At 39.4% G+C, this 22,362-nt stretch overlaps 1 protein-coding gene across 1 annotated transcript; it reads left to right on the top strand.

The window, feature by feature from the left end:
* The first annotated feature begins 341 nt into the window (after nt 1-341).
* Nucleotides 342-12,943, top strand: CNGA1 (cyclic nucleotide gated channel subunit alpha 1). The gene is made up of 8 exons (XM_061191373.1): nt 342-454; nt 1,499-1,615; nt 2,902-2,964; nt 7,712-7,753; nt 7,841-7,951; nt 9,227-9,334; nt 10,114-10,220; nt 11,529-12,943. Exons 1-8 carry the CDS (start codon nt 348-350, stop codon nt 12,941-12,943), a joined length of 2,070 nt encoding a protein of 689 aa, XP_061047356.1. The 5' UTR covers nt 342-347.
* The last annotated feature ends 9,419 nt before the right edge of the window (nt 12,944-22,362 follow it).

Genomic DNA, 22,362 nt, shown 5'->3' with positions numbered 1-22,362 from the left:
GATGTGCCTTTGAGGTCCCTATAGTTTTGTTCCACACCTACATTGCCTAAATATTTCAAAGCTGGAGTAAATCCAAATTAAAAAAAAAAGAGTTCTACATCTCTGAATTTAAAAAAATACACAAAACCCTTGAATTTAAAAAAATACACAAAAACCTGACTGATGATAATTAAGTGCTTGGATCATGACTGTATTCTATTAAAAAATAATTCCTACATATAACTGGAAATAAGATTGTTATTTCAGCCTTAGAAGAATGATAGAGTGAAACTTTTGATTACATATGTAAATATATAAAAAGTCTTCCTACTAACAAGACTTTTTTCTCCCCAGCTATTAAGCTAACCATGAAGAAAATTATCATCAATACACGGCGCTCTTTTGTAAACATTCCCAATGTGATCGTACCAGATATTGAAAAGGAAATAAGAAGGATGGAAAATGGAGCATGCAGGTAAATGCATGCTTTTTTCTATGTTTTTTTTTCTGGCTGCGTTGGGTCTTCGTTGCTGCGCGCAGGCTTTCTCTAGTTGCAGCGAGCGGGGGCTACTCTTCGTTGTGGTGCACGGGCTTTTTCATTGTGGTGGCTTCTCTTTGTGTGGAGCACAGGCTCTAGGTGCGCGGGCTTCAGTAGCTGTGGCACACAGGCTCAGTAGGTGTGGCGCACAGGCTTAGCTGCTCTGCGGCATGTGGGATCTTCCTGGACCAGGGATCGAACTTGTGTCCCCTTCATTGGCAGGTGGATTCTTAACCACTGCACCACCAAGGAAGTCCCTATGTATTTTTAATACCAGCCAAAGTTCTTCAATTTAACTAAACTTAATTTCATTTTAACTTTTAATTTGAAACCTTGAACTTTGTACTTTATTTAATTTAGTGAATTTATTTATTCTTTAGGACAGCATAACTTATCTAACAAATGAACATAGATATTATTGTGGTGATTCTTTAGATGCACCTTTGCCAAATATTTCCTTAGTCACTGGCAAGACCTTTCCTCATGGGACATTTCACATCTAAAGGGATAACATTACCATAGAGAAATGTGAAAAACAAATACAAAGTGTGAAATGCTAATGTGTTTTAAAAGTATAATTTAAAGTGGTCACCCTATAAATGAATAGAATTTATATAAATGTGGTTGAATTTACTTTTAGTGGAAGGAAATGTTATTACAGGTTCAGAAAACTGTATAACATGACCTGAAGTACAGATATCATACTTTCGATTTGATAAATATTAACTAATCAAGGCATCAAACAATACAAATATGGAAGACCTAGAAAGTAGTTTCTTAATTACACGTATTTTACTGGATTGTGCATATACTCTATCTAATTCTGTGTATTCTGAACAGTTCTCATCTCACTCTTATTAAAAACTGTTGTCTGTGTTCGTTTGAGAGAGAAAGAGAAGAGATGAGAAATGAGACATGTTGTTCCCCCACAATGGTTTAAAGCACTGATCTAATTAATCTCTGCCTCCTATTGAACCATAGCTCCTTTTCTGATGATGATGACAGTGCCTCTATATTTGAAGAATCAGAGAGTGAAAACCCTGGTGCAAGGGATTCCTTTAGAAGTAGTAGACATGGAAGGGGACAGCCATCACAGAGGTGAGCAGTATGATCTATCCCTCCACATCAGTTTTTTTTTTTTTTTTTTTTTTTTTTTATTTATTTTGGCTGTGTTGGGTCTTTGTTTCTGTGCGAGGGTTTTCTCTAGTTGCAGCGAGTGGGGGCCACTCTTCATCGCGGTGCGCGGGCCTCTCACCATCGCGGCCTCTCTTGTTGCGGAGCACAGGCTCCAGTCACGCAGGCTCAGTAGTTGTGGCTCACGGGCCCAGTTGCTCCGCGGCATGTGGGATCCTCCCAGACCAGGGCTCGAACCCGTGTCCCCTGCATTGGCAGGCGGATTCTCAACCACTGCACCACCAGGGAAGCCCCCCACATCAGTTTTTAAACTATTATTTAGGTGAAAGAAAGGTGTTCTACTCTTCCCCTCAGTGGGCTTGGCCAACACTCCTGCTACCCAGCTACTCTGCAGGATCTCGGGAGTAAATTGCTACTTCTCTTCCTTACCCTCTTCTTCTCTTGGGAAACTGCCACTGCCTGATGATAATTCATGTCCATGGGGCTCCAAGCCATGAACACCCTTGCTGATCATTTTCCCTGAGACCCGTGTCTGTCCCTTAGGAAACCTCATGCCTGAGTCCTCTCTGATTTCCTCCTTCTTTCTGATCCTTCTTCCAAGCAATTATATGTGAGGGGGTTTAGCTGTCGTTCTCTAAAATGCTGTCTTCCATTCAATCCTACTTTCAGGGAAGCAGAGCACTAGGGCGAGTAACGAGAAGAGAAAAGCTAAAAAATCCTTAGGGAAAAAAGCACTTGTGGAAACTTCAAACATGTGACCCTGAGAGTGTGGAAGGAGTGTGGTATTGGTGTGGATCAGGGGTTCCCATCCTGTCAAACGTATTTACTTCTACTTTGTTTTTTTCCCTCTTTTTTTTTTTCCCCTCCTGTTTCTTTTCTCACTGACCACCTTCAGCTTTCATGCTGTTTTCATTTGTCTTGTCTTCCCTTCCTATCTTCCCGGACAATCTAAGTCTTAATCGCTTTCTGGGAGTTAGTAGCATCCAAGCTGGCTTACTCAGGGAGTGGAGGATGGTAATGTGATGCATTGTGAGCATTGATTAATAAACATTTATTAATTACTTTGGTTCATGACACTGATATTCAGCAACTCATGCTTCGTGGAGACTCTATATTTTCAAAAATTATCTAGGCACTAGTTAGTAATGGGTAGAACCTGAAAAGTATTTGTTCTTTAAGACTGTTTATTTACTATGGACATTATACACATGGTGACTATTCTGATTTCACTGTGCTTTTTCGTTTCCCAGGGAGCAGTACTTGCCTGGAGCCATTGCACTTTTCAATGTTAACAACAGCAGCAATAAGGAGCAGTAAGTACATTGACAATAGTAAACCAAACCTTTGTTTTTAAAGAAAGACAGTAAAAAGGTAGAAATACATCTGAATGTGTTATACTGCAGATATTTATTAGGCAAACTCTATCTAATCCAATGGCAAAGTTTTTCCATTATTTTGTCATTTGGTTATTTCCTCCTGAATAATGTAGCTACTCATGTTACAAGTAATATGTATGTACGTGTGTATGTATTTGAATACGTGTAGAAAAACCATGTCTATAGCGTATATGAAATTGCCCCTCCATGTGGTTAGGGTTAGGGTGGCTGACAAAATAAATAAAACATCATTAATCCTTCCCATTCTGAGCCAATGTGCCTTAGGTCAAATTTCCCAGGAGACAGTCTCTGTGAAAGAAGTTTGTATACAGAGGTTTATTGGGAGTGCTCTCAGAAATGATACCTAGAAGGGAGTTAGGGGAGTAGGATGGGGTAGAGGGAGAAGTTGAACTTCAGAGAATAGAGTTGATGTGCCATGTGATGCTATGGGGAGCTCTGGAGAAGGGATGGCCCTTCAGAGTTGTTCCATAGTTAGGCAATAGGACTGGGCTTTGTACCCATGCACAGTCATTGTATGAGGGCTGCCTCTAGGAAGGGGGGCATAATTTTGAGCACGGTGGCTTCCTTCAGCCAAGGCCAGCCAAGGGAGAGGGAAACTATGAGCTGGCAGAAACCAAAACTGGATAGTGGCACTGGTCAAAGTCCTGAGGCAAAAAAGCAAGTTAGTATCCATAATAGATATTGATTCAAGTCAAGATTATTTGATGCCCTTTCCATGGTGTAATTAACTTGCCATCAAGTGACTGATTGCTTTCCTCAAGTAATGGTGGTGCTCTTTTAGAGTCACAGCATTAGTCTTTGGAACTGGAAGACTGGACGTTCAGCAGTAGCAGCAGTTAAATCGCCTGGGTGAACGGGACCTCGTGTGTTGGGCCCATATATAGTCTCCATCTCTGCCACCATGGCTGCTCCATTCGTATCCACATTGTGCCAGCATTGGGGATGCCAGTGACAGAGGCTGGCTTTGTCAGCAGGCTGATTTATTCTGTCTCCTTGGTTGTTCTTTTCTTTTCCATGGCACCTGCTATTGGACGGGCATTAACATGGGATACAAAGGTTTTAAAACCTTGTGCTCATGCCCATAAAGTCCATTCAGTCTGCCTATTCTCCAGAATTGTTTTTCCTGATCTTGCAATATTTTTTCGTCAGGTCCCTGACCAACCACCCAATGCATTGTGACTGCCCATGAATCCTTGTATATTCTTTTTTATTTTTAATTAATTAATTAATTTATTTATTTATTTTTGGCTGCGTTGGGTCTTCGTTGCTGCGCGCGGGCTTTCTCTAGTTGCGGTGAGCGAGGGCTACTCTTTGTTGCGGTGCGCGGGCTTCTCATTGCGGTGGCTTCTCTTGTTGCAGAGCACGGGCTCTAGGCACGCGGGCTTCAGTAGTTGTGGCTCGCAGGCTCTAGAGCGCAGGCTCAGTAGTTGTGGCGCACGGGCTTAGTTGCTCCGCGGCATGTGGTATCTTCCCAGACCAGGGCTTGAACCTGTGTCCCCTGAATGGGCAGGCGGATTCTTAACCACTGTGCCACCAGGGAAGTCCGCCTTGTATATTCTTAATTTGGACCATTGCTTTTTCCCCACAAAGTAGATGACTGTGCACTGCTTAAAGCTGTGCCATTGGTAAGATTAACCTCACTATCTTTTAAGGCCACCTCTAGGTAGGGCTGTATTGTAGACAACAGCTCATTTTGGCTTGCATCCAGATGCCAAGCTGACCCATCCACAGGTCATGCTCCATCAGTTGTTCCTATAAGCCCAATATATGGCCATAGGTCGGGGGGGAGGAATAGCTTTGATGCAGCAGTGGTAGATGACATGGGGTGAGGGTGCCGAGCCACCTGCTCAGTCCCAAGTACATCGCTTTATCATGTGATAGGTTGCAATACAACCTTATGACTTGTTAGTTCTGACAGGATCCAGCTCATGGTCAGCAGCCATTTTCTGTCCCATGGTTAGATAATCCTCTTTCAGGGCCCAATTAACATAATGTCATTGATATAGCTATAGTGGACCAATGTGATACTCTGAGGAATGTCCAGATCGTCCAGGTCCCTCTAGATTATGTCATGACAGTGGGAGAGAGAGTTAACATAGCCCTGGAAAGTAGTGTAAATACATACTGTTTTCCATCCCATGTGAATATGAACTGTTTCTGACCCTCTTCCCCGATAGTGGTTAAAAATAACACATTCACCATGATTGACCCAGAACCTTAGGAATATGGTACTGATTGGGTGAGTGTATTGTTTTTCACATCTGCCACAGTGACTACAATTGGAGCTATTATGTGGTTGATTTTGCAGTAGTCTGCTGCCATCCACCAGGATCCATTTGGTTTTAATAGGGGCCAGACATTGAATTAAATGGGGGTGTGATGGAGAAGCACCACCCCTGCATGCATTAGGTCTTTAAGGATTGCATTTCCTTTCCTGTCCAGGTTGCAGTATTGCTTTTTGCCAGTAGGTAGGAGGCAGCTTTAGGGCTTCCACTTGGTCCTCCCTACTATGTTAGCTCTTATTCCACAAGCCAAGGAACTAGTGGAGATGAGGGTTCTGCCAATGACCAAATAAATGCATTCCATGTTTACATGGAGGAACTGGACAAATGACCACAGGGGGCATCCTTAGACCCAGTGGAGGCCCCACAAATTACTACCAAACCACCATATGTCCCTCACTTTAATGGGGGTGGGGCATGATGATGCTTTAGTCCGTGGGTCTCAATATCAACTTGAGTCCTGTGCGAAAATGGCCTTTAATGTATCTAGGTATTCTTTTTTACCCCCAGTGTACAGTTACTTAAGTAAATGACCATTGGTTTTCTTTGGCGGAAAGACTGGGGAAATCATTACTGAATATACTTGTCACGGTGTTGCAGAGTTCTTCTTCATGGGGGCTGGGCTTCTCCTCTGATTGGTTTCATTTCTGAGAGCTAGCTCAGGTTTAGAAACTATTCAAGGGGTTGTAACTTTTTATTGGGGTAAGTTGCCCTTAACCTCCTGAGCATCCATCCCCAATTTGTTTTTTATTATAAATGTAAAACAGTACCCTAACAAGTCAACAAGATGCCCATCTATCTAGGAATACAGTGTTCTGTTAACCTCTTCCATAGCGCTCTGTGGGTTAAGACCCTGGCTACTATGCCCACCTTACTGATAATTACAATTATCAGACCTATTTCTCTTCTGATGGGTAAGCACTGCCACTGGTCTCTGTGATTTCTAGATCCTGTCATCCCTATTGCTCTCAGGGAAATCTAGTTCTGTACCCAGTTCAGCATCTCTCACTATCAGCTCTGGTCTACAGAGGACAGCACCAGTGAGCTTCTCAGTAATGCTGGTGCCCCTCTCACCAGCACATTCCCTGTCATTTTTGTATACTCTGAGCCCTCTTAGGGAACATAATCAGTTGGTGGGCTATTTTTCTTACTTAGTATATCCATTTTAGCCTACCACTTCTCTGAATCTTTTTGATACCTTCCTCCACCATGTGCCATAGCATTTTATAATTTATATTTCACTTAGTGTGAGCTATCACCTTTTCTGAGCTTCTAAGAGCCATCCAAGAAGTGTGCCAGCACCATCTCCCAAGGTCTATGTTAGGGTGTTAAATCTTGTATCATAGGAATATACTCCCATAACAATAAATTCCACCTTATCTAACTTTATGTTCTGTTTCTGTTTGTACATGACAACCTTAGGTGCCAAGCCACATCTCCTTGTCAATTTTATCTCCTATTTCTCCTTAGTAGCAGCTTTCCACTTCTGCTGGGCCATTCCTACCCAGACTAAGTTCATTTGTATATTTGCACCTGAAAATTTCCCTCCCTTTAACATCCTTTCTCTTCTTCTTAACCTCTCCAACTCTTACCCGTACTCTGAGGCCTAAGTTTAGACCTACTTCCCTTTAACAGCCTTCTCTGACTATCCCAGTGGTAACGAGATGCCTGATCATTCATGTCTGAATAATACATTTTCCCAAGATATCTGAGCCAACAATGACAGCCTACTATGACCTTAGCTCTGTCTGACTCCAGAATCCATTCTTCTGCTGATAGAGAAAGCCAACTGCAGAAAGAGCCCACTAATCCCATATTCTCCACTCAAGAAGAAGTTGTATATAGAAGAAGGTGATCTCAAATCTGGTGAATGATTCTATGAATTGGGATTCTACTCTGTTACCACAGAGCTTTTTGTCTGCTCATAAAACATTGCTTCAGCCAGGATTACCCCTCTAAAGAAAATTGATGGCATTTTCTTGAAATTCTCAAAACTCTTATTCAATCATAAATACAAGTGACATCAAGAAGTTTAAATTTTAAATACCCATTTTTTGGATATACATTGAGACTTTGAAAGTACACTCTTGGGGGCTCTTGTTTCTTAAATTTCCCTCCCTGGGTTTATGCCTTTATCCATATCCATTTTCTCCAGTTTTCCACATGCACTAATTCCCAGGAATTTTATTTGTTTATTATCTGGGTGCATGTCTATTTTTTGTTGAACCCGCCATTAGGAGATCAGATTTCTGGTCTCTGAGCACAAGGGCAGGTCTTTGAACACAAAGCCCAGAATTCTTGCCCAGTGGAGAGGAAGGTAAACAAGAATGGAGGTCAGAATGTAATTTGATTATGTGATATATTGGGTTTTTTTTCTATAGAGAACCAAAAGAAAAAAAGAAAAAGAAAAAAGAAAAGAAGCGGTAAGTAAGACTTTGGCATGAATGACCCCACATTTTTCTATCCATAACATTTTTGTATTTTACCAACTACATCTCTCACTTCTTCAGCAAGCCAGATGATAAAAATGAAAATAAAAAGGGCCCAGAAAAGGAAAAGAAGAAAGAAAAGGACAAAGACAAGAAAAAAAAAGAGGAGAAAGGCAAAGACAAGAAAGAAGAGTAAGTATTTTTACTGGCATTGAAATTAGGAATAAATTTGTGATGGGTTTAGAATGCAGGGATAATTTCCCACAAGTTTATAGTAAAGAGGCCTGGTGTAAAGACTAAATAAATTCTTATCAAATGTGAATTTAATTTTTTTCAAATTTCCTTAAAATTAACAATGGTAGCCTTAGTTTTCTCATCAAGAATTTTCAGCATCATGGTTAATTTCCTTCCTTAAGCACTGGTGAAGATAAACTTACCACTGGGACAGATTTAGGATCCAAAGAAAATTGGGTTTCTAGTATCTTACCATCAATATTTTTAGTTGAAATAAAAATTTAACAATTTCATTAACATATTTGAGTCATAAATACTGTATGGCAAATAATCCAAAGTAAAGTAGTCTCATTGCAAAAGCCATGCCTAATTTTGAGAGCAGTATAAATGCTGTCAAAACATCAGCTATTTGAAAGAAACTTTTTAAAACATTTGAGAGTTAGAGTTTCACAAGGATAATGCTGAGTGATATTTTCAGAGCTATCTTTTTGCTTTTTATTAAAGAAAATATTGTCTTCTAAACTTACTCAAAGAAAACTCTTTACCAGATGATAGTTTACTTATTTGTGCCTGTTAGAAATGTGTTGACGTTGTATAAAAGAAAAAATCCTTAAAAATATAAATTTGATACCAGAAAGTTTTAAAAAATGTCCCTTTGATCATATAGTTCCTTCCTTCCTTCTTTCTTTTGCCCTCTATTGCCTCTCAATTCCTCATACACACTTAAGAACAAGCACTTTTTATTAGATTGTGTTATATTCTTCTCTCCATACAGATGAGAAAGAAGCCATGAGTTCCCCCTCACAGTGTGGTCCCCAATTGTTTTGTTACCTGGTAGGGGGAGTGGTAAAATCATCATTGTCCCACCAACCATTGCCTACCAAAGGGGTCTGTGGAATATCCAGAGTTTGGCATGATCTATGCCATTGTTCTCTCTCAGTAGCTGGAGTGATAGAAGTGTCTGCAGCATCACAGTAAAACAAGGGCTTTAATAAAAGTCTAAAGTATGGTTTAATGTAAGACTAGTAATTTAACTATCTATCCACCCCTCCCTAACCAGTTTCTTATGACTAGTGCACTTATACCAAGCTAGTCTTCCCACTGTGGAGTGAGCTTCTTCAGCTTATTTCTAATTCATCAGTTGTAGGTGATGGGCATAACCATATTTGATATTTGAAATAAAAATATTCTTGTTCCTTGGTAACCTTCCCCTTTATTTCTAATTGCTGCTAGGGAGAAGAAGAAAGTCGTGGTTATTGATCCCTCGGGAAACACATATTACAACTGGCTGTTTTGCATCACCTTACCTGTCATGTACAACTGGACCATGATTATTGCAAGGTGTCTATATATTTTTGTGGATCGCAAACCATTTCTAGTTTCCAAGTTAACTGACTTAACAGTTTGGCATAGAGCTCTTTAGGACATACCTCCTTTCTCCACCACAGGTTGTGAAGAGAGGTTACATCATTCTCAATGTGTTTTCCTAAGAGCAAGAGTAGGTGCTTTGGTTCCCAATATCCTTGGAAATCCAGTACTGGGATGGGGGTGGGGTGGGGATACTTTTAAACTTTTGATTGCTCAATCATTTAATTAGAACTTTGGGAGAAACTTTTTATTTTCTTCGGCCTGCAAGAAAAAAATTTTGCCAAGACTGGAAAAAGCTCAAGGATCTAGGTTTTATAGAGCAAGATGTGTTTCCCAAGGGATATCTATGGTTCCTTGTCTTTTAGACAGTAAACATCTCAGCCATCCAGGACCAAGCATGATTTCCCAAGGCATTTTGGGTACAAATAGTCAACACGAACCTGGATATCAATGTGTATCATCACCCAAAAATACTTTGACGTTAGCTTGAAGTCATTTATTCTCATTTGATGTTTTCACAAAGCTGACTAGCATAATGGAAAGAATGTTGAAATTCAGAAGTGTGAGAAAACTAAATCCAACCCTCAGATTTGGGAATAGATTTGGGAAAGCCATGGTTGATTAAATGGACTCCAAGGACCCCTCCTAGCCTTAGTGTGTTATACTTCTCATTGTGATAAAAATTATACAAAGAGGACTTGTACTTAAATTGGTCCCATTTCATTTTATTTATACAAGTTTTTCTTTTACAGAGCATGTTTTGATGAACTTCAGTCTGATTACCTAGAATATTGGCTCATTCTTGATTACTTATCAGATATAATCTATCTTCTCGATATGTTTGTACGAACAAGGACAGGTAAATATGTTCAGTTTTGGGTATTTTGCAATTTCATGCTTTTATCTCTATGTATAACTTGAAATTTCTTAATTCAAGTATTCTTCAGAAAAACAAAAGACTCACAAAAATTTGTTTTAGAGGAAAAGGCACTCTTGAAAGCAAGAGTACCATATACCCACCCACAGGCTTAGGCCACTCCAGCTGATTCAGAAGGATGTTACTAGGCAACCTTCTGGATGTGGATTGATGGCTTTCCTCCATTTTTCTGTTCACTGGGTTTATACCAGAAGAGAAGAATAGATAGAACAGAAATATTGTGCCAGTTCTGTTGAGAAAGGGTAATTGCTACCTAACAGAGATACCTTGAAGAGGCATGGGGGAAAATGTCATTGTACTCAGCAGAGCTGTACTAGAAATTTTATAAGAAACAGGATGTACATCCTTAATTCAACTTTGTGGTCCATGGTGAGGCATTATTGACCAATAATCTGGGCAGGATCTGATAGCTTCCGATTTAAGTATTCATGTTAAGTAGGTATAAGCTCATTTTCTATGCTACCACATGCAAAGGTAACCTGTGTATGCAGAGTATCACTTTTAAGAATCATTATGTAAAATAAAGACATTCTCTAATATCAGTGCACTGGAGCAATGCTTCAGTTCAGTTCTATGCACAGCTCTAGTAACCGGGATAGGAAGAGAAACAAATTTTTCCCTAGTGAAATATATCACGGTACTGAAATTCTGGGTTTCACACACAAGGTGCATGGTAGCAGCTTAGGAGAAAGGAAAATCCCAGATGTCTAAGGAAGCCTGGGAGGGGCAAGAAAGAGATATGAAAATGAAGCCTCAAAGGACATATGCTTCACATTGAAGGGGCAAGGCAAGAATATGCACGATAGTCAAACAGCAAGGAGGCACCCAAGCTTCAAGGGTGGGGCCGGGATTCTGACCAAAGAGTGGCATGAGGAATTAAGCACAGTGCTAGAAAAAGAAAACTTTCCAAGAACACTGTTCATAAAAGGCATAACTTTATCTGGGCAAGATGCTGAATCTAGAGAGGTCTGTATATATACCTTGTATATATACATTGCATATAATCTCTCACTTCTGTACTTACAAAGCTTTACTTTTTATTTCTGCAAAAGAACATTTTCCACAGCCATATGTTGATCAGTACTCATATCTTATTACATTGCTAAAAGCATATTTATTGGGATGAACTCTTGTTTTGGACTCAATGAAGTTTGTTGAGAGTTACTTTAGAAAAATTTACAGTGGCATAAAAAGGAAAAAACATTACTTTTTTTTTTTTTTCTATTTTAGGTTACCTAGAACAAGGACTACTGGTGAAGGAAGAGCTTAAACTCATAGAGAAATATAAATCAAACTTTCAATTTAAACTTGATGTTGTATCAGTGATACCAACTGATCTGCTGTATTTTAATCTGGGCTGGAACTATCCAGAAATTAGATTAAACAGACTGTTAAGGATCTCTCGAATGTTTGAGTTCTTCCAGAGAACGGAAACAAGGACAAACTACCCAAACATCTTCAGGATTTCTAACCTTGTTATGTATATTGTCATCATCATCCATTGGAATGCGTGTGTGTACTTCTCTATTTCCAAAGCTGTTGGATTTGGAAATGATACGTGGGTCTATCCTGATGTTAATGATCCTGAATTTGGCCGTTTGGCTAGAAAATATGTATACAGCCTTTACTGGTCTACACTGACTTTGACCACCATTGGTGAAACACCACCTCCTGTGAGGGATTCTGAGTATGTCTTTGTGGTGGCTGATTTCCTAATTGGAGTGTTAATTTTTGCCACCATTGTTGGTAACATAGGTTCTATGATTTCCAACATGAATGCAGCCAGAGCAGAATTTCAAGGAAGAATTGATGCGATCAAGCAATACATGCATTTTCGAAATGTAAGCAAAGATATGGAAAAGAGAGTTATTAAATGGTTTGACTATCTGTGGACCAACAAAAAAACAGTGGATGAGAGAGAAGTCTTGAAGTATCTACCTGATAAACTAAGAGCAGAGATTGCCATCAATGTTCACTTAGACACGTTAAAAAAGGTGCGCATTTTTGCCGACTGTGAAGCTGGTCTGTTGGTGGAGTTGGTCTTGAAATTACAACCCCAAGTCTACAGTCCTGGAGATTACATTTGCAAGAAAGGGGATATTGGACGAGAGATGTACATCATCAAGGAAGGTAAACTCGCCGTGGTGGCAGATGATGGAATCACTCAGTTTGTAGTATTGAGTGATGGCAGCTACTTTGGTGAGATCAGCATCCTTAACATTAAAGGCAGCAAAGCTGGCAATCGAAGAACGGCCAACATTAAAAGTATTGGCTACTCAGATCTGTTCTGTCTCTCAAAAGATGACCTCATGGAAGCTCTAACTGAGTACCCAGATGCCAAATGTATGCTAGAAGAGAAAGGGAAGCAAATCTTGATGAAAGATGGTCTACTGGACATAAACATTGCAAATGCTGGAAGTGATCCTAAAGATCTCGAAGAGAAGGTCACTCGAATGGAGGGGTCAGTAGACCTCCTGCAAACAAAGTTTGCTCGGATCCTGGCTGAGTATGAGTCAATGCAGCAGAAACTGAAGCAAAGACTAACCAAGGTTGAGCAATTTCTGAAACCACTTATTGACACAGAATTTTCAGCTATTGAAGGATCTGGAGCTGAAAGCGGGCCCACAGACTCTACACAGGACTGAAAAGCTGGTTATTCATAAGGACATGCCTCAGGATCCTTTTGGTGATGTGATGATGGCACCTGTAAGTTGAAAGAAGAGAATGATTCAGCTGGGAATTTTTCCATAAGGAAAATGTGCTTTGGTGCAGGGCACAAGGCCGTACACTCACTTGTGAGGTACTGTGGCTAAAGAATCATCACACTTAGAATTTTTCACAATGGATAACGTGCAAAGATATAAACCAATTAACTTATCAATATTTATATCTTCTCATTTTTTCACATATGCTTCTTTTATGTAACAATCTTTATAAAAGTGAACAAGTATCCCTCACTTTCAGGCAATTTATACTGTTAGGGAGCAACTGGGAATTACCGTGTACATCATGTTCAGGATACCATTTAAAGAGAATTAGAATGCAATAAAGTAAAATAAAACCTAAAGCTGTAGTGGATATTATTTATTTGATAATTTAGTAGAGAGTTTAGGCTATTTTAGAGCTTCTGGGGCATTTTAGGGACCTTAATCATTTTACTCTAGGGCTTGGGAAGAATGGTAGAGAAAAACTTCTTACTGATAAAAACATGACAAATTATATATATATATATATATTTATGAAATTGAAAATCATAAGATGTTATAGGAATCTTTTATAATAAAATTTTTTAAATTATCTGATTATTAAGGCCAGACAGCAGTGGCTACTATCTTCTTTCTCTGACTGACCAGCAATAAGAAAAAGAAATAAAGGTAATACTCTTACTGGGTGATGAACAAAGGAAATTGTTGTTAGAAAAGGAGACCTGAAAGTTCTATGGTCCAGCATGGGCATCATGGGAGCTTCTTAGAAATTCAGAATCTCAGGCCCTACCCCAGACCTGCTGTATCAGAATCTGAATTTTAGCAAACCCCTAGGTAATTCATACATTAAAGCTTGAGAAGCACTTAGCTAGAGAACCAGGAAGGAGTTAATGGGAGGATGGTTCTAGGAAAGAAAAGGGAACTATATGACAAGTGTGTGCTCATGGAAGACATTGCTAATCAATTATACAACTCTACTGCTAAACCCAGATGTGGCTCAATAAATTCTTAACACAGATCACTGGAATTGATATCAGATTTCTATATGTGCCTGTAATAATATGACTTAACATGGCTTCTTGCTAATTTGACATTTCAGGTATCTATGTGAACCTCAATCGGTGCATGCCAATGGTAGAATTTATCCTACTCTACCAATAGAATATTTATTGAATTATACATTGTCTTTGCAGCCTTGCATTTCCCTTCTACATTTTACCTGTCTCTTTTATATCAGCAGGCAAGTACTTCTTCACTACAGAGGAAGTGGCTAGTCCTGCAGTGGGTGGATCGTAAGTAATATATAATATGGTTTCTGCCTGAAACAAGTGCTCCTTTTCCTCTCTTTTCTTTCTTATTCTTATTCCTTCTCCTCCATCTGCATTTTATTCTTTTCTTTGTGTTCTTTCTTGCCTGTTATATCAACCTCTGAGACACTGTAAAAAGCCTTGCTGGCTCCTCATAGCAGGCGGATTCAGTAAGATAGGAGTGAGTGAGGGTTACACACCTGGCTCACAGCTGGCTCCCAAAGTAGAAGCGGCCCCAGTCACAGCATCCAGGTGGGGGGGATTTTGAATCTGACCTGGGCTAGAGACATATCCAAGAGTTCTGATTTGATGACCTCTGATCCAGAGCTCTGTGAACTTACATCAGATAGGTAGCAGATTCTTGGTTCAAAGGCTTGGGCTAAGGAGGGTTTAGCCAATTCCTTTTTCATGACTCTTCCAGGTAGAGGCTCTGACAGGTGGTGGTGAAAGCTCCAGTTTTAGACACCTGGAGTGCAAAGCAGAGGTTCACAGCTGGGCTTTGGCTTCATGAGGGGATTAAAAAAAAAAAAAGACAGGGAACATGCGGCTTTGGTGAGACTGATGGTAAGTGTGCTGACCTGGGTACACATGGATGTCAAAGCAGGAGCTCACCTTTTAGCAATCCAGAGACCATCTGTTTTCCAGGCTGATCCCACACTCCAGTTGGCTGTCTGGAGCTAGCACCTTAACATATTAAGACTAAGACAAGCGTGACATAAGGACAAGTGAGGGCTGGCTGAAGTTTGAAGATCTTTAGTAACTGTATCTGAGAGGAAATGAGAGAGAGAATTCTGGGACTTGTAGATGGCACATCAGAGGGAGAGCAGAAACCCCATGACCTAGTCTTGCCAGTATGTCTGATAAGTACTGTATCTCTCTCCCCAACTCTGTTATCAAAATAAGGTAATATTCTCGTAGGAAGAGATCACTTCAAAGTTTTGCACATATTTAAAAAAGAAACCAAAATTTCTAACTTGATATATGATGTAAATAAGCTTCTTACCATTAAGAGGCAATGTTGGCCTATAATTATAACCTTCAGAGCCTGAAGCTGTATATTTTTTTTCCCACAGAAATTACAGGTGGTAAAATCAGAGCTCTTTGGTAATAGTAGGCAATTCTTTTCTAACGTGGATATTTCCAGAAGATTTTTTTTTTTTTTTGGCTGTGTTGGGTCTTCGTTTCTGTGCGAGGGCTTTCTCTAGTTGTGGCAAGCGGGGGCCACTCTTCCTCGCGGTGCGCGGGCCTCTCACTATCGTGGCCTCTCTTGTTGCGGAGCACAGGCTCCAGACGCGCAGGCTCAGTAGTTGTGGCTCACGGGCCTAGTTGCTCCGTGGCATGTGGGATCTTCCCAGACCAGGGCTCGAACCCGTGTCCCCTGAATTGGCAGGCAGATTCTCAACCACTGCGCCACCAGGGAAACCCCCTCCAGAAGATTTTAATATAGGATATATACTAGTCTAAAATGACAACATGATCAAATAAAGTATAAAATGCAAATTTAATGGGTAAAATAACAAGATAAATGGAATCTTTTCAGTATTATTTTCAGGAAGTTCATCTAGGCACTAATAATAATTCCATTACAAGAAGCTTTTACCAATGTATAAGATATATATTAGAGGTAAGCAAAAAGGGAAAAAAAGGAGCAAGCAGCATTTATATTGAACTTCAGTTTATATTTTTATTTTTTTAAAAGTCCATTGCTTTAAAATGTTTGAAAACTACAGATCTGCTTTAAAAGTGTTGGAAGTATGCCTGGCTTGGACGCTGTCAGTTTAGGAGATATTCTTCCTTATGACTACTAAAATTGTATTATTGGATATCCTAGTTTATAGACTGTTCAGAATATAAAGTACCAAACAAGAGGCTTATACACTCAGAAGAAATTGTTTGCTATTTGCTGGACTAGTTTATCTCTAGATGAAGGGAGAAAGTGGGAAATTCAAGGAAAGGGAATCAGAGAACGTAGAAAATGTACAAAGACTCTAGGGATCATCTAGTTCACCCCTCCTCATTTTACAAATACAGAAATGATGATCAGGGAACACTAAAATTGTTGAGGATGTAGTAATAGGAATTTTGAGTGAGAGTGGGAATTTTTACCATATGTTGGAAAGGAATATGCTAATATCTGCTAGAGCCCAAAGTTGGATTAACCTAAAACCCAGCAATTTCATTCTTCGGTATGTATAGTCACTACAAAAATTGGCCACATTCTTCAACAGTGAGACATGTTGAAGAATGTTTGTAATAGTAAAAAATTGTAAACAACTTAAATGTTCATCAAATGGAGACTAGACATATAAATTGGAATATATTCATATAATAGAATTCTAGAAAATGTTTGAATAGTAACAAAATAACACTTACGTAGTTTAGTCTTTGCCAGGCTCTGTCCCCAGTACTTTACAGATGTCAATTCATTTAATCCTCATGACAACCTATAAGGTAGGTCCATTATGTTTCCTGTTTTATTTATTTATTTTTTAAATTAATTAATTTATTTATTTATTTATTTATTTTTGGTTGTGTTGGGTCTTCGTTTCTGTGAGGGCTTTCTCTAGTTGCGGCGAGCGGGGGCCACTCTTCATCGCCGTGCGCGGGCCTCTCACTATCGCGGGCTCTCCTGTTGGGAGCACAGGCTCCAGACGCACAGGCTCAGTAGTTGTGGCTCATGGACCTAGTTGCTCCGCGGCATGTGGGATCTTCCCAGACCAGGGCTCGAACCCGTGTCCCTTGCATTAGCAGGCAGACTCTCAACCACTGCGCCACCAGGGAAGCCCATGTTTCCTGTTTAACAGATGAGGAAATGGAGGCACAGAGAGTTTAATTAGCCTGAGGCGCACAGGAAGGAAGTGGCACAACTACTATTTGAATCCAGGCAGTGAGGCTCCAGGGTGCCTGCTCACACTTTCATTTGTGCAGACTCTTGTATGTACACATAATATCATCTATACAAAACTTACAGACATACAGCACAATACTAAGTAGTGCTTATGGATCTGTACCTATGACGTAACAGTTTAATAACAAGCATGGGAATGAGAGTAGAAATCAGAAAAGTGGTTACCTCTGTGTTGGATGGATTGAATGGGATGGGAGGGAGAGTGAGAAATTCATAGGACTTCATCTGTCTGTGCTGTTTTATATCTTTCAAAATAATCTGAAGGAGATAAGTCCAAATGTTAAGATTTGACAAATCTATGTACAAATATGTATATATATTCTCTCTATAATTTTTGGTATATTTGAACTATTTCACATGAAGAAAAAAAGAGGAGTGAAGTATAAATTCACACAGCTAGTTTAGTGGCAAAGCCTGGACTTTTGACCCTTGGTTCGGTGTTTACTTCACTATGAGGTTGTACTTGATTGCTTTCTACACAGACCAAGTTGAGTACTTTATGGGGCTCTACTTGGCGATAACATGCTTGTTATCTGTATGTTTCCACTTTAGGTCAGAATGCATATTAAATAACTCTGAGACAGTATTTTCTAGAATTACATTTCATGTCTGGCTCTTGGTTTCCTGATGAGTTAGAGGTGAAAGAATGCATTTTTCACAAATGCATTCCTTTGAGATTCTGAAAAGAGCAATTTACCACAAAATTACTCACCAGCCTGACAATGTTGGCCCTTAAAAAGAATTGGTGTTGGATTTCTTATCAGATTGCCAATTTCTCCTCTTTTCACTTAGGTGCCTTTTTGTTTCATCTGGGCTGAGCTTCAGCCATTTGGACTTGGTCCAAGAAGCTACTTGAGTTAGTTCTTCAGAGAGCAGGGAGCCTGCTTCCTGGGTTTGTCACAAAGATCCATGATGCTGAGAAGCACAGGTATCCTGGTGGCACCAAAGTCCATGGTGTTCTCTGATATCCCCCAGTGGCCTCATTGCTCATTCTTGGCAGAAAGAGTGACAGATGAACCACCCAAGGCACTCGAAGGATCAACATTTGTCTACCATTATCGGGGGGCTCCAGGATAGGAATGTAACTTTTTTCCACCCATTTTTGAGTGTAAGAGGTCACTCTCCCTAGTTCCTTAGTTTGCTAAAAATACTGATAATTAATAGATATGCATTACGGGTATTTCCATTACTCCATTCAGATATAATTTCAAAATGCCCAAAGAGCACAAAATATATAAAATTACCAAAGAAGCATACTACAGTAAAGTAACATGAAATTTACCTTGATTATATTCCTTTTATTTTCATGTCTAAGACAATTGGGCATTTGAAATTCATTGGTTAAAAAGCGACAAGACTCTTCAGTGGTAGAAAAATGAGAGTTGTTTTCTAATGAACTGAAATAATGGATAAGTCTTTTTTTTTTTTTAAGAAATTCTTTATTTAGATTTTAGTGCTAAATCTTTTAATATAAACCTCTTGATTTAACACCACTGACCTAGTCTCGTTTCTATTTTTTATCTTGAGATAGGTAGCCTGCTCTGCTGGCCTGAACACCAAACTAGAAAGCCATTGCTTTTTTGCAGCTCAGAGAGTGTGGCCAAAAATAAATCTCACACACACACACACACACACACACACACACAGAAATACATAATATAGATTAACGATATTTCAAACACTTATTTGCAATCAAATATAGTATGCCATGGATACTGGTAATGCGGATTGAGAATTTGCTCCCTGAGCCCAATTAAAATCACTCTTTTCAAATTATTTGAGCCTCTCAAACAGGAAGCCATAACTGAATAATCTATTTGAGCTGTAAATAGATTTGTGAACAAAAGGATATCAGTAAATATCACTTATTTAAACTTTAAAAAAGTTATAACAATGATTAGCATTATTATCTTTTGAGTTGTATGTGAGACTTGGAACAGATATCATACAATAAATGGTGAGGATAAATAGATTCTCTGGGTATTAACTCTGATGGGACTGGTCACATTTAATATGTTTAATTAAACAAAATCTTAAAACCAGTGGATGAGCTTCAGTAGGGTTAAGTTCTACTGGAGTACATTTGGGGTAAAATAATTAAAATTATAATTTAAAAATGATTGGCTCTAAGCAATCAAATGCAATAAAGGCTTACATAAGGACTTTTGCAGCTAATAATGTTCCCAGTGGGGAATTATAAAAAGATCAACAAAGACTGGATTTAATTGGGAAGTTTTAAGAAGAAACATATTCTTGCCTTTGTAGAAAATCATGGGGCATCTGAACTTAGAAAACGGTATGCACTTCTGTTTAGTGAACTGAATATATTTTATCAGAGGTGGATGGGGTCTAGAGAATGACCAAAGGGGAGTTAGAGTTGCCACATGTGAATGAATGGTCCAGAGCTGGGGGGAGCAGAGCATGGGACTCCAGTCCAGAAAGACAAAGGCTGAGAGAAATATGCTTAAACAAACAAACAAAGAAATCTAGATCATTATTAAGAGAATGGAAAGACTTCCTATTAACTAATTCACCATGTTGTCTGATACCACCCCCCGCTTCCCCTTTGGTAACCATAAGCTTGTTTTCTATGTCTGTGAGTCTTTCTGTTTTGCAAATAAGTTCATTTGTATCGTATTTTAGATTCCACATATAAGTGATACGGTATTTTTCTTTGTCTTCCTGATTTACTTCACTTAGTATGATAATCTTAGGCCCAGCCATGTTGCTACAAATGGCATTATTTCATTCTTTTCTTATGACTGAGTAGTATTCCATTGTATATATATATACCACAGCTTCTTTATCCATTCATCTGTTGATGGACATTTAGGTTGTTTCTCAGCTATTGTAAATAGTGCTGCTAAGAACATTGGGGTGCATGTATCTTTTCAAATTAGAGTTTTCTCTGGATATATGCCCAGGAGTGGAATTGCTAGTTCACATAGTAACTCTATTTTTAGTTTTTTAAGGAACCTCTATACTGTTTTCCATAGTGGCTGCACCAGTTTACAATCAACATTGTAGAGGGTTCCCTTTTCTCCACACCCTCTCCAGCATTTATTATTAGTAGACTTTTTGATGACGGCCATTGTGACTGGTGTGAGGTGATACCTCATTGTAGTTTTGTAGTTTGATTTCCATTTCTCTAATAATAGCGATGTGGAGCATCTTTTCATGTGCCTACTGGCCATCAGTATGTCTTCTTTGGAGAAGAAATGTCTATTAAGGCCTCCTGCCCATTTTTTTATTGGCTTGCTTGTTTTTTTGTTATTGAGTTACATGAACTGTTTGTATATTTTGGAAATTAAGCCCTTGTCGGTCGCTTCATTTGCAGATATTTTCTCTGGTCCGTAGGTTGTCTTTTCATTTTGTTTATGGTTTCCTTTGCTGTGCAAAAGCTTATAAGTTTGATTAGGTCCTACTTGTTTATTTTTGCTTTTCTTTCTATTGCCTTGAGAGACTGACCTAAGAAAACATTGCTACCATTTATGTCAGAGAATGTTTTGCTTATGTTTTCTTCTAGGAGTTTTATGGTGTCATGGCTTATATTTAAGTCTTTAAGCCTGCAATGGCTCAAATCTTAAAAGAACACCACTTGACTCTTGACCCTCTCTCTGCTTCTGCTAACACCTCATTTTTCTGCTGTCCTTTACTGTAAAACTCTTTTGTAGAATTTGTCCTTGCAGAGGTCCTCTCTTACTGTTCTTTCTTGAATCTGATCCAATTCAATTTTGCTGCTATAACTCCACTGAGACCTCTTGTCAAGGTCACCAATGACCCCTACATCACCAACTCTAATGATCAGTTCTCAGTCCAAGACTTACTAGACCTCTTGGTAGCATTTGGTAGGGATGATCACTCCCTTTCTTAAAAGACTTCAGTTGCCTTTCAGGACACTTGGCTTTCAGTCACTTTTCTGACTGAACTTCCATCTCTTTTTGTTCCCCTCCTCACTGAATCTTTAAATGCTGAGGTGTCCCACGAAATTTACACCCTAAGTGAGCTCATATATCCGCTGGCACTTTATAACATTTGTATGCTGAAGACTCCCAAATATGTATCTCCAGCCTCTCCTCTAAACTCCAGACTTGCATATCCAACTAGAGACTTGATATCTCTTTGGCGAATGTGATACAATAAGAAATATGTATTTTGGTGTTTGTCCCTGGCTGCTGGGCTGAACTCCTAAAACCCTTGTAGTTTCCTAAGTGATAAGAGCTTTAGGAGCATCTTTTGTTATATTTGGTTTTTGTCACAGACTCCTGAAACAGCTCTGGAGTGAAAAAATTGAAAGGAGTATCTTTTGTTATTCAACCATGCCTCAGTTCATGTTAATGAGGTGACTTTTGGAAAGTTCCTAAGGGTGAGGGGCTGGTTTCCAGGGGAATCAACTGTGAGATGAGAGAGTTGGAACTTTCAGCCCTACCCCCTGACTTTCTGGGAAGGGAAAAATGGGCTGGAGGTTGAATTAATCACTAATTCCAATGATTTAATCAATCGGGTCTATGTAATGAAGCCTCAACAAAAAAACCCTAACCCAAGGGGTTCAGAGAACTTCCAGGTTAGTGAACACATTGAGGTACTGGGAGGGTGGTGCTCCCAGAGAAGGCATGGAAGCTCTGTGCCTCTTCCCACATACCTTGTCCTATATATCTCTTCCGCTAGGCTGTTCCTGAATTGTATCATTTATAATAAATCAGCAGTAGTAAGTAAACTGTGTCCCTGGATTCTGTAAGCCATTCTGGCAAATTATTGAACATGAGGAGGGGGTCATGGGGACCTGTGGTTTATAGCTGGTTGGTCAGAAGTACAAGTGACAACAATAGGACTTGTGCCTGCCATGTGAAGTGAGGAGGGCAGTCTTGTGGGACTGAGCACTTAACCCGTGGGGTCTGCACTCTCCAGGCAGTTACTGTCAGAACTGGGTTAAGTGTAGGACACTCAGTTGATATCCACAGAGAATTGAATAATTATTTTGTGTGGAAAAACCCACACATCTGGTGTCAGAAGTGTTGTTGTACATAGAGAGAAACAGGAGAGTTGACTTGTGTGTGTGAAGACTTGATGTGTGCTAAGCAGAATTCATGATTTGTTTCTCAAATCTGTTCCTTCTCTAATATTCCCTATTTCAGAAAAGGGCA

Source organism: Eubalaena glacialis, chromosome 5 (genome assembly GCF_028564815.1).
Source record: "Eubalaena glacialis isolate mEubGla1 chromosome 5, mEubGla1.1.hap2.+ XY, whole genome shotgun sequence".
NCBI lineage: Eukaryota > Metazoa > Chordata > Mammalia > Artiodactyla > Balaenidae > Eubalaena > Eubalaena glacialis.
Note: the sequence above shows the minus strand (reverse complement) of the source record. Positions and strands in the feature narration are given on the sequence as shown.

Coding starts and splice junctions, on each gene's coding strand:
- CNGA1 (XM_061191373.1), top strand. CDS start 348: ATGAAGAAAATTATCATCAATACACGGCGCTCTTTTGTAAACATTCCC. Junction 9,335..10,113: donor TGGACCATGATTATTGCAAG/GTGTCTATATAT, acceptor TTTCTTTTACAG/AGCATGTTTTGATGAACTTC. Junction 10,221..11,528: donor GTTTGTACGAACAAGGACAG/GTAAATATGTTC, acceptor TTTCTATTTTAG/GTTACCTAGAACAAGGACTA.